Source organism: Cryptomeria japonica, chromosome 9 (assembly GCF_030272615.1).
Source record: "Cryptomeria japonica chromosome 9, Sugi_1.0, whole genome shotgun sequence".
In the NCBI taxonomy this organism is placed as follows: domain Eukaryota; kingdom Viridiplantae; phylum Streptophyta; class Pinopsida; order Cupressales; family Cupressaceae; genus Cryptomeria; species Cryptomeria japonica.
In genome coordinates this window covers 210,360,604-210,372,013 of record NC_081413.1, presented here as the reverse complement: position 1 = coordinate 210,372,013, position 11,410 = coordinate 210,360,604, and the positions used below count along the sequence as shown (strand labels likewise).

The 11,410-nt window shown below is 35.9% G+C and overlaps 2 protein-coding genes across 2 annotated transcripts; both read left to right on the top strand.

Annotated features, from left to right (window-relative positions):
* Positions 1–1,683: 1,683 nt before the first annotated feature.
* On the top strand, positions 1,684–9,535 carry LOC131044563 (3-ketoacyl-CoA synthase 1-like). The gene is made up of 2 exons (XM_057977917.1): positions 1,684–1,858; positions 8,685–9,535. Exons 1-2 carry the CDS (start codon positions 1,684–1,686, stop codon positions 9,533–9,535), a joined length of 1,026 nt encoding a protein of 341 aa, XP_057833900.1.
* Positions 9,536–9,709: 174 nt separating this feature from the next.
* LOC131044564 (3-ketoacyl-CoA synthase 4-like) lies at positions 9,710–10,165 on the top strand. The gene has a single exon (XM_057977918.1). It carries the CDS (start codon positions 9,710–9,712, stop codon positions 10,163–10,165), a length of 456 nt encoding a protein of 151 aa, XP_057833901.1.
* Positions 10,166–11,410: the final 1,245 nt, after the last annotated feature.

Below are 11,410 nucleotides of genomic sequence, written 5' to 3'. Positions count from 1 at the left end.
TCCTAATAAGGAACAATATTTCATCCTCAATTCCTAAGAAAGCCAAGAAATGGAAGGATCTACCCATGATTGACCTTCTTCTTGGAAAGATAGAGGTAGCCCCATGAAAGGTCTTTAAGTCCCTATGGAAAGCTTGGGAGTAGGTGAAACACTTGGTACAATACAATGTAAATGGAAATAGATAGGGGTAGATTACCAGTGACAGATCTATATGGTGGAATATATTTCATAATGGGAAAACATTGGCAGCTCTTCAAGGCTGCTCTGCACTAAAATGGCACAATATGGGAATCAAGTATTTTGACCAGATTCTGGAGATTGGCCATTTGAGAACATGGGAGGACCTGAAACTTACCTTCTTTATCCCGTTGTCCCAGAGTAGAACCTATAACATCTTTAAGTCGGCCTTAGCCACTACTCTTCCCCCACCTCACCCTCCTCTCCCCCACTCCTCCATTTCTGCATTCTGCCGAGTTGATGGCACACCTCTCCCCTCCCTTAAAGCCAAATGCATATATGCGTCGCTCAATGAGGCAGATGCCATTTTTATTCACCTGAACAGATGTTGGGAACTAATATGGGAACCAAAGGAATGGAAAGATAGGTTAGGTAAATTCTAGATGACTCATAATGAACCTAAAAAACAATTCTTTGGTTGGAGACTGTTGTTAAATAAACTCCCCATTAAAGACAAGGAGGGTAACTACCTAAATTGCAAAATTTGTAGAGTACTAGAAATTGTGAAACATATCTTTTTTGATTGTCACTTTGCAAAGGAAATATGGAACTTGTTCGGTCTTAATTTGCAAACTAATTGTGTTGAAATCATAAATCTTGTTTTAGGCTACATTAAGGGTTGTAGGAAAATTGCAAATATCTTCTGGTCCTATTTATTTTTAGAATTTCTTTGGCTCATTTGGAAATACCGTAATGATGATGTCTTTAATAATAGCACCAGGCACCTCACTGAGTCTCTTAGGAGACTCATTTTTTATATTGTTTCAATGCAGGTCACTGTGGTTATAAAGTTAGACTCAGAAAAGTTTGATAGATGGATAAAGGAAGGTGCCACCACGATTTACATCAGAGAGTTGTCCCATGGCTTCACATGGGAGAGAGATGAACCAGGAAAGGCCACATTTGAGCAAGCACTCATGGCCTTCATGAGACAGATGGACCGTAGACACCTACACATGGAGATTTCTTGGGAGGAAGCTGACTTGTTTCATGAGCGCACCTCACACCCCCACAAGCAGGACATACTTGATGGCCGCATGGAAGTATGGCAGGATGGAAGCATGGGCTGGGTGGCCTGGATCCCACTAGTGGAAGACAACTTTGCTGCATAATCTAAAATCTCTTTTTCATAGTCCTTTAGAACTCTCTTTTTTGGTCTTTTCTGCTCATATAACTATGATGTAATTATTGTAATCATCTTCCCATAAGTGGAGGTGTTCATCAAACTGTATATTTTTTGTGTATGCACCCTCCTACGGTGCCTTGATGTGGCTAAACTAAAACATTACTGATGATATGTAATGACTATTTGATATCTAATCCAAAAAAAATTAATTTGGTTGGTTTAATAAAAAAAAATGATAAAATATTTTACTGTTTTTTTTTTTTATGTGGGGCAACCCACAGTGTGGGAGACCAATGGTTGAGGGGAGCTCAAACCACAACATGGGGGTTGCACAGCTATGGGGACTACCAACACTGTGGGCGGCTCTCCCACAGCGTGGGGAGCTCAACCCTATGGGCAGCTCTCCCACAGCATGGGGAGCTCAACCCACATTGTGGGTTGCTCTACCCACACTGTGGGTAACCTCCCACAGTCTGCTGCTTGTGGAAGAGCTTTGTTTGTTTTCAGATAAGTATATAATTACATAATGTAAATTGAATTATATTGGCATGGTTATGTGAGGAAAATGTTTAGATAAAAATATACTTGTTTCTTTGATGATTGTAGTATATTTTGATTAATAAAATTATATTATGGAAATAGTCATATCTTGATTAATATAACTATATTTTGGCTAACCATTGATATATTTGGTTGATAAGACATAGTTAGTGGAGTATGTAAACCTTTTAATTATAGCCATGTTACCTTTTGTTTAGCATTAAGTTATGCTTCTTCTTAAGAGGCAAAGAGTGGATAGGAACCTAGAGAAAGAGTGCTAACTCTATATGTTAGAGGCTATCCTTAAAAACTATAGCTATCCCGAATATATTCTTGTATGAAGATATTATATTGAAGTTAAGATTCTTTTTTGTAGAATTAGGTGTGAGTGTTTTAGTCTTGCTTTTCCTTGGTATTAATTTAGTACAAAATATAAGATGTAAGTTATAACTAGCACTTTATATATTCTTAATGCTCCAAGGTATCATATTTGTTTATATTAGTGTTGGAGTCTGTTTTGGAATCCTTGGTTTAGTTTATAGGGAGACATGTGATATACCGGGAAGTGAAATCTCAGGTTTGACATGACAAGTTTCTTAGTTGAGTGTTGTTTAAATCAGAATTCATTATGTTCCAGTGTGTATAATCATAATCTTTTAGTAATGTTGTAATATGTGATTTTTTGGCAAAAAAAATTGTTGCTACTTTTTAATGATGTTCGCTTGAGTAAAAGTAGGCATTACATTTGGTATCAGAGAACAAGTTACAACACTACGATCTTTAGTCAAGTATTTTACCCTTAGTCTTGTATGGTGTGTTGTCTTAGTGAGTCCTTAACTATGTTTCTTGTCTTCCTTGATGCATATTAATGAAAGAATATTTTACTTAATACTCCCCTTCTTTTCCCTAAATTAAAGTGTCTAATTACGTTTGTAATAATTCCTTGTGTATTTATTTCTTAAATTGGTAATTGATGATTTGATTTGAACTAGATGAAGGTTTCTAGCATATACTTAGATGCAAAAGATAGTATTGATATGATGAATGAACATGTTTATAGATTAGAATGAAATTGTAATAACTTCTTTATTGAAAATGCCATTTACATGATTAGGCTTACTATGTTAGGATGATATATTTTTTTCCTTATGACTATTTAGAAGAAGTGTGGGCGTGCATGAGAATTTGTATGTATCTTCTTTGGATTAGGTTTGACACCTAGGTGAAAAAATTAAATGACATATATGTTGTATAGGTATTACCTTTATTTTTCCCTTTCCCTATGTTATTATGAAGTAAAAGGATGATGCTTTATGATGTATTTTATACCAATTAACAATAATTACTTATTCTACGAATGGGATCTTGTATGTATAAAATATTGTTTGTGTAGAACTCATCTTGTTGCATGGTCCTAAGTTTTCAAGTTATGTTTATAAATTGAATAACGAAGGAGGGTAAAAATATTAAATAATAAATCAATAAATCAAAAGGCCCAATTGAATAAAATAAACTATGGGCATAATAATTTATGCACCCAAATAATTATTAAAGCCACCAAACTATATAATATAAATAAATCAAGTGATATTAATGAAATAACAATAAATCTAATTTAAATCAAAGGCTCAATTAAATAAATAATTAAATAAATAATTAAATAAATATTAAACCCCAAATCACAAATAATACTTAATTTCCAGATAAATAAAAATGAATAACAAATCTCTAAATAGTAGTCACACATTAAATTAATCTGATTACTTAATAAACTATACAATAAATTAATTGTGAATCTAATAAATAGTCATACTACACAAGGCAAGCCGACAAAGGTCCAACCACATACCACATAACGCTACAAGATAACACAAACCTCGACACAACTGACAAGGGCGACAACTTAAACTTAGAATGTGAAGAAGGAAATGCATGTCATCTCTGATCAACTTTCCATTGGGATAAGACATGCTCAGACCTATGAGACCAGGTGGAGTCGATATTCGGTACCTTCAATCCAACAACCTCCAATAACCACAACACAACATATGTGATAACATATATATCATAAATGACCAGGAAAGTGAAAGAGAATTGTGACATCATAACATGGTCATGCCGAGTGGTATGATATCATCTCTTATCACGAATATAGTAGTAAGACAATCTGTACAATCACAACATCAAATCATCTCATACAATCATAATCATGTAGTAGGGGTTAGTACCATCTAGATATCATCGTAACATTATAAGAAATATAATCCATATATGAGTATCAATGTGCATATAGATCATCAAATATAAACCCATCCATCAAGATAGTCTAGAATGTACCATGATCCATATAAATCATCAAGTACCATATGTCATATAAAATGCTTAGCATCATCAGTGAGAATCTGAGATATAGATAAAGTCATAACTAACCATCAAAATACCACCAATAAGTCTAAACAAGTCTATTGATGCATAAAACAAAAGATGAATTGAGGAGGGACACTACAAGGCACGTGATAGAATAGAGGTTAGCAAAAAATGACAAAAACATTAATTAGCCACACACACAATAGAAACCTCAATAAATGAATTATAAACTACCAAACACATGAGAATAATAACCATATACATGCCAAAAAAGAGAAATGTAGATTTATAGAAAACCCTAAATAACTAGACATGAGTCAGGACCTGCCAAATATGCATTGAAAATAACAATATACGTGGAAAAAGAGACCAAATATGCAGAAACTAAAAAATCTAACAGAAGATATAGAAATGCAACAAAACATACGAGAAATGTAGAAACAAGAGAAAATTGTCATAAAATATGCCCTAAATATCTGGAAACACCTAAAACTCATGCAAAAGTGTTAGAAACAAGGGACAAGAGTCCTACAAGAAATGCCAAAATGTTTATGTCAAATTTTGAACCTATTTGTATACGCTAAAGAGATCCAACCACTAAACCTAGATCTACAAACTAATTCAATAAGACTCAATAGAGATTTGCAAATGCATGGAAATAACATAGAATAATAAAAGCTACACCTTCACATGCAAGAGAGGCTTGGCTCCATTGTTCTCCTATACTCCATGATCTTTTATGTGATAATGGGTGCTCTCAAATTTGTGTTGCGATTGCACAAGATATGAAGGAAGAATGGATGTGATTGTGGTGATATATGTTAGAGTGATTTTGACATAATGTAAGTGTGATCAAGACATGTTATTGTGAAAAATGAGAGGAGAAATCCTCTTTTATAGAGATTGACCTAAAAATGGAGAGTTTGGATTAAGAGGTGAGATTATGAATGGCCATGATCACAGAGATGAAAGAAACTCAATAGTATTTGAAGTTAGGTAAAGATGAAGGGATGAGATTAAGAGGTGGAATGAAGGGTTGAGATTAAAGATTCTAATGATTAATTACCAAACTTGACCACTTGTCACATAAATTCACCAATTAGGACTAACAAAATCTCACACCATTTGAATTATTCTTAAAGAATGAATCAGTCATGAAAGTCACAAGATTACAATATAACCTCCCTAGTTGATCATAAAGTAGGATTTAAAATTGATTTGGATTCCCTATCATATGAAGCAAAGATCCCACAAGAATCCATGGGTCCCATTATCATGCAAAGTATTGACATGTAATACTAAATCAAAATGAAAATCAAGTAAAAAATTAAAATTTATCCGAAGGGCCACACATGTCCACCAATCAAAAAAGAAATAAAAATACAATATGAATATGTAATCAAAGAGAATAAATTCTTTAAGATGAAGTATTCAAATCCATAACTCCACAACCCAATTCCATATTAAAATACAATTTACTTCTCACCAACATCTTCTAAAATAAAAACGTAATAGCACCAAATGAGAAAAAAATCATAGACTCATGGTCTCTTACTACATGTGCATGTTAGAATTTCAAAAAATAATTGCATTTTACAGCATCAAGAACGAATTATTAAGGCCGTGTAAAAATCGACAACCAATTACCTTCTTATTCCAAAACTTATTTAACAAACTTAATTACATATTTTTATTACGCCGAAGGCGTCTTCTACTATGGAATGCACCGAGCTTATTTTGTCTTTCAACGGTGGACATGCTCAGTGAAGGCCTGCAAGACGATCGAGATGATCGTCACCATTCACGCAAATTATGTTAACGCAAGCGGGTAGATAGGCGGTGCTACTGCTACCTACTTTACGGAGACTGTTACTTTTTAAGTTGAATGTATTGTCACATCCCTTTATTAGATGACAATACAAGCCTGGGAAAATAAAAAATTGTTATCAGGTGCAACTTTAGTCGTCCGTTTCTATCCTCGATGATTGTCCTGGTTTCCATTTCACCTCCACCATAATGTCCGAAGTACGAATGAAATTTCTGCACTGAGCAACTTGCGTGTACTTGGTCACGTCTTGTCAGAAACCTTCGATATAGGGCAGCTAGAGATTTTTAGCGGATCGTTGGCATGCTGCTTAGCCCCCCGCGCTCTAGTTAAATATAGCCACATTCCCCAAAACAGAAAGTAGAAACATGTGGGGGACTTAAAAAGTTAAGTAAATAGTAGTACCGACTAAACAGTATTGCCTGTATTTTCTCGCAAACAGATGTGCAGGGGCTAAAAAGCTTAGGCGTACAATTCTAAAAAGCCTATCATTCATTATAAACTTTATTGCGCAGATGCGTTCCTGAGCTCAATATACATTGACTGAGTAAAAATTGAGGTGGATAGTGTTCGATGGCTGTAATCGGCACAAAAACCGTTGGATAGTGGCTCTAAACGGTGCATATATTCATTCATTTCGAAAACCGTTGGATAGTGGCTCTAAACGGTGCATATATTCATTCATTTCGAAAACCGTTGGATAGTGGCTCTAAACGGTGCATATATTCATTCATTTGGATGGGTTGTAGTGCTCGATGGACCTCCATAAAAAAAAAAAAATTAATTACAAATAATAATTAAATTTTATTGGAATTAATTTAATCTTTAATTATTCAAATTTTTACTTTAATTTATATATATCGACATTTCAGTTATCATAAATTTAAAAATTATTTTTACATTTTTCTATTATTTATTAATTTAATAAGACTAATATTTATTATTTTTGTAAGTATTTGAAATTTTATATATTTTGACTTTGCATTTATTTTAATTATTATCTTATTAAAATATTAATCATTGTATAATATTTATATTGTGAATTTTAATTTATATAATAGAGTACATTTCAAACTACAAAATCTAAATTAAAAGTTATAGAATGAAAGACTCTCTCTCTCTCTCTCTCTCTCTCTCTCTCTCTCTCTCTCTCACACACACACACACACACACATCTTATATCTTTACCTTTCTATCTCTCCATCTCCCCTCTCATTGTCTCCCTCCTCCTCTCTCTATCTCTTTGTTTCCCTCTACCTCTCTCACTATATCTTCTTCTTCCCCCTCTATCTCTATTATATGTATCCCTCTATGTCTGTACATGTACATCTCTCTCCCTCCCTCTCTCCTTCTACCTCTTCCTACCTCTTCCTACCTCTTCCTATACTTCTACATATATATTTCTTTGTATCTCTCTACCGCTCTCTCCATATTTCTTCTTCTATCTCCCGCTCTCTCTCACTCTCTATATATTTATTTTCATATATATGCATCCTTCTCTCCTCTCCTGTCCTCTCTCCTCTCTCCCTCTCGTCTCCATATCACTCTCCATCTTCATCTTTATCTCTGTTTTCATCTATCTTCATCTATATCCCTATCTCTATCTCCTTGCCCATCTCTTCCACACTCCTCCACCCCTATATCTCTATGTATTTTTATCATGTTTTGATCCTTCTAAGTGGACGCATAGTTAATATGTAGCCATCACTTATTCATTGAGACCTATTTTACACAAACAATGTCATTTGGTAAATGGCCTACCAATTCACCTAATCAACTACACAAATGTATGCAAACAATAGACCATAATCTTCCTTCTCTCTATCAATCTGTACCTCTCCCTCTCTCTCTCATCCTTTCCATCTTCTTAGACCTCTATATCTATATCTCTCTGCCTCTCTATCTCCATCTCTCAATAGTTCTTCTTCCATCCCTCCCTTTATGTCTATCTTGTTATCTCTCTATCTATCTAATCTCTATCTATCTAAACACCTAGATCTATTCCTCCCCCTTCATCTCTCTATATATCACTTCCTATCTCTAACTTTGTCTTTCTATCTCTGCCTTTATGTATATGTCCCTCTTGCAAACATAACATGAGTTTGTTGGCAATGAAGCCTAATTATCTTCCTAATTCAAGGTTTTATTCAAATCATATTTGGATCCCTCTAAGTGGATACATAGCTAATTTGAAGCTATGACTTCTCCATTGAGATCATTTTTGCACAAGACCTACCGATTGATCTCATGTATTACACAAATGTATGAAAAAAAAAAATAGAAAACAAATATCGAATTGACCTTCTACACCTTTTTGGCCTACCCATTGCACACCAAGGTCCGATTTGCTAGTTTTATTTCTATAGTCAAAATGTCACTACATTTCACCAAACTACTTATTGCATGGATTGAGATTCGCCCCAGTTTCGCCGTAAGAATTATTACAAGAAGCGATAGCTCGCTAGCCGTCGTTGACGTCTTTATTAAGAAGAAGACTTGGTCGTTTAAAGATAAGCTAGTCGGAGGCCATTTAGCATTTATATCGTTTGGAGTTACGTAAATACTTAGCGAGCTCTTCTTGTACTTAAGACGACCAGGATTCGTCTTCTTACCAGAAAGCCAATATGAAGCCTTGGGTTGGTTTTGTATGCTTGCTACTGATGCTTCTCCGCATTAGCTCAGTGCTGGCGCACCTATTTATGGCGGCAGCGCTGGGGTGCCTGCTGCTTGAAATCCTCGGCAAACGAGGGCGGCGAGAATGTTATCTCGTCGACTTCACCTGCTACAAACCACCGGCGGAGCGCCAAGTTAACACGGAGATGAGCATTTACCTTTCGGCAAGGACGGAGCCTATCATTCCAGAACATTCCAAATTCCAGTGGAAAATATTTCTGCGCTCCGGTCTGGGGGAAGAGACTTCGCTGCCGCGCTTCGTTTTCAACGAAGAAATGGTGGCGACATTGGAGGAAGCGCGTGTGGAGATGGAGGAAACCTTCTTCGCAACGGCGGACGAGCTGTTCGCCAGGACGGGTGTCACGCCGCAAGACATCGATATACTCATCGTAACGGTCTCCACTTTCACGGCGGCGCCCTCGCACGCGTCCGTTGTTGCGAACCACTATAAGATGAAGGAAAACGTAAAGATGTTTAATCTTTCCGGCATGGGGTGCAGCGCCGGCGTTTTGGCGGTGAATATGGCCAGAGATCTGTTGCTCGTAAATCCGGACTCGTACGCTCTCATCCTCTCCACCGAGAACACAACCGTCAATGCAAACTACCCCGGCAAAGACAGAAGCTTCATGCTCACCAATTCCCTCTTCCGAGTTGGCGGCGCCGCCTTGCTTCTCTCCAACAAACCGCAAGACGCCGCGCAAGCCAAATTGCGGCTCCTCCACACTGTTCGGGTCAACGTGGCCGCCGACGACGAGGCCTACGGTTGAATATCTGTGACGGAGGACGATGACGGCGTCTACGGGGTCCGTCTCCGCCCTTCTCTACACACAATTGATGCCAAGGCCTTGACTACCAACTTAGCCAAGCTCGGCCCCAAAGTTCTTCCCTTGCGCGAGCAGCTGTACTACGCGTACAATTGGCTGTGCATAAAGTTGTTGAAGATGAAGGTGGAGGCCTATGTTCCCAACTTCAAGCTGGCGTTCCAGCATTTTTGCGTCCACCCGGGAGCTCGCGGCGTCATCAGCGGAATCGGGAAAAGCCTGAAGCTGAATGAGTACGACGAGGAGGCGTCGCGCATGGCGCTTTTTCGTTTCGGCAACACGTCCACGAGCGGCGTGTGGTACGAAATGGCGTACTTGCATGCAAAAGGGCGGCTCAAGGTTGGCGAGCGCGTGCTGCTGATTGCGTTGGGATCAGGGTTGGAGTGCAACACCGCCGTTTGGGAAGTGGTGAGAGAGAAGCATCCTTTGGAGAGCAGCTGCTGGGACAAGTGCCTTCACAGGTATCCCTGCGATACCAAAAAAAACTACACGGATGATTTCTGTGACCAGTGGTTAAGTCGTGTCACCCCTAGTATACAACCTACTTCCAACGACTTGGAAACCAACACTACCTGATTGCGCCGACATATATCTTATTCAAATACTCCTACTATTTCCATTTGGTATAAATCTAGTATATTGCTATGGAACGTTCCTCCGTTGTACTCTTTCTTTTACGCTTTGTTTCATTCCGAGGCCTCTTCAATAGAAAAGAAGGGGCCGGCTATAGAATGTAGTAAATTTGATTTCAGCGATTGCTAGGGCCAATACGATAGACATATCTCCCTATCAAGCTAATAGGATTTAGCCAACTATGGTACAGTACATGATTATGAAGTTGTGTAATTGTGGTATTGAATTCACAAATAATTATTATATATATATATGGTTTTGAGATAAGGGTTGTAGGATATTTATTCTTTTCTTAATCATTTTTGTATTTTGATTAGGTGCATTTTGTTCTTAATATTAAGTGATGCATATAGTTTTTCATTTGATTCTTATTTTCGAGATATAATTTTTATTGCAAAATACAACTCTTATCTTGTCTTAGTCTACTGTAGTAAAATTGTTTGAGTGTCCTAGTCATACTGAAAACCGTAATGCAAAAGTCATTTTTTATCGTTTTTTTTTAATTACAAATTTTAATGCATTACCTAAAATGTCAAACTATATTAAATTTTGAAATGACAAGTCCATTATATTGCATATTTTATAAAACTTGACATATCCAATAATGGACGTGTCATGTCCGCTTTAAATAGAAAAGACTTTAGTGTGTATTCTATTGAAAGTATTTTGACATATCTAATAAAGGGCATGTCATTTCCATTTTTAATACAATAGACTTTAGTGTATATTCTATTAAAAATGTATCTAATTGAAATCCTCAATCTTATAATAAAAAGACACCTATATTTATATTTTTTTACCTTAGTGTATTTTTTATATTTCTTAGTTTGTCTATTTATAGCTTCATAAATGGATATAAAATATTTTAATATATATTTATTAGTACATTGATATTAAAATATTTTAAATTTCTTATTTATATTTAAAAACTCAATTTATATATTTGATAAATACATATCAAATATATTTCTTATTTTAATAATTTTACTAATATTTACTTCTCACTATTTTCTTAAATTGCTATTTAGACAATTATTTGTATAGAATTTCAAACTTTTATTATTATTTTTATATATTGTTAATGCTTTTTATTCTAAAACTAATCTAAATTCTTTTGCTATTCTTTAAACTAATCAAAATCATTACATAAGAACTTTAACTTTGAAATGAAGTGCTCAGCCTACATCA

Coding starts and splice junctions, on each gene's coding strand:
- LOC131044563 (XM_057977917.1), top strand. CDS start 1,684: ATGGGGGTTGCACAGCTATGGGGACTACCAACACTGTGGGCGGCTCTC. Junction 1,859..8,684: donor GCTGCTTGTGGAAGAGCTTT/GTTTGTTTTCAG, acceptor CTTGTACTTAAG/ACGACCAGGATTCGTCTTCT.
- LOC131044564 (XM_057977918.1), top strand. CDS start 9,710: ATGAAGGTGGAGGCCTATGTTCCCAACTTCAAGCTGGCGTTCCAGCAT.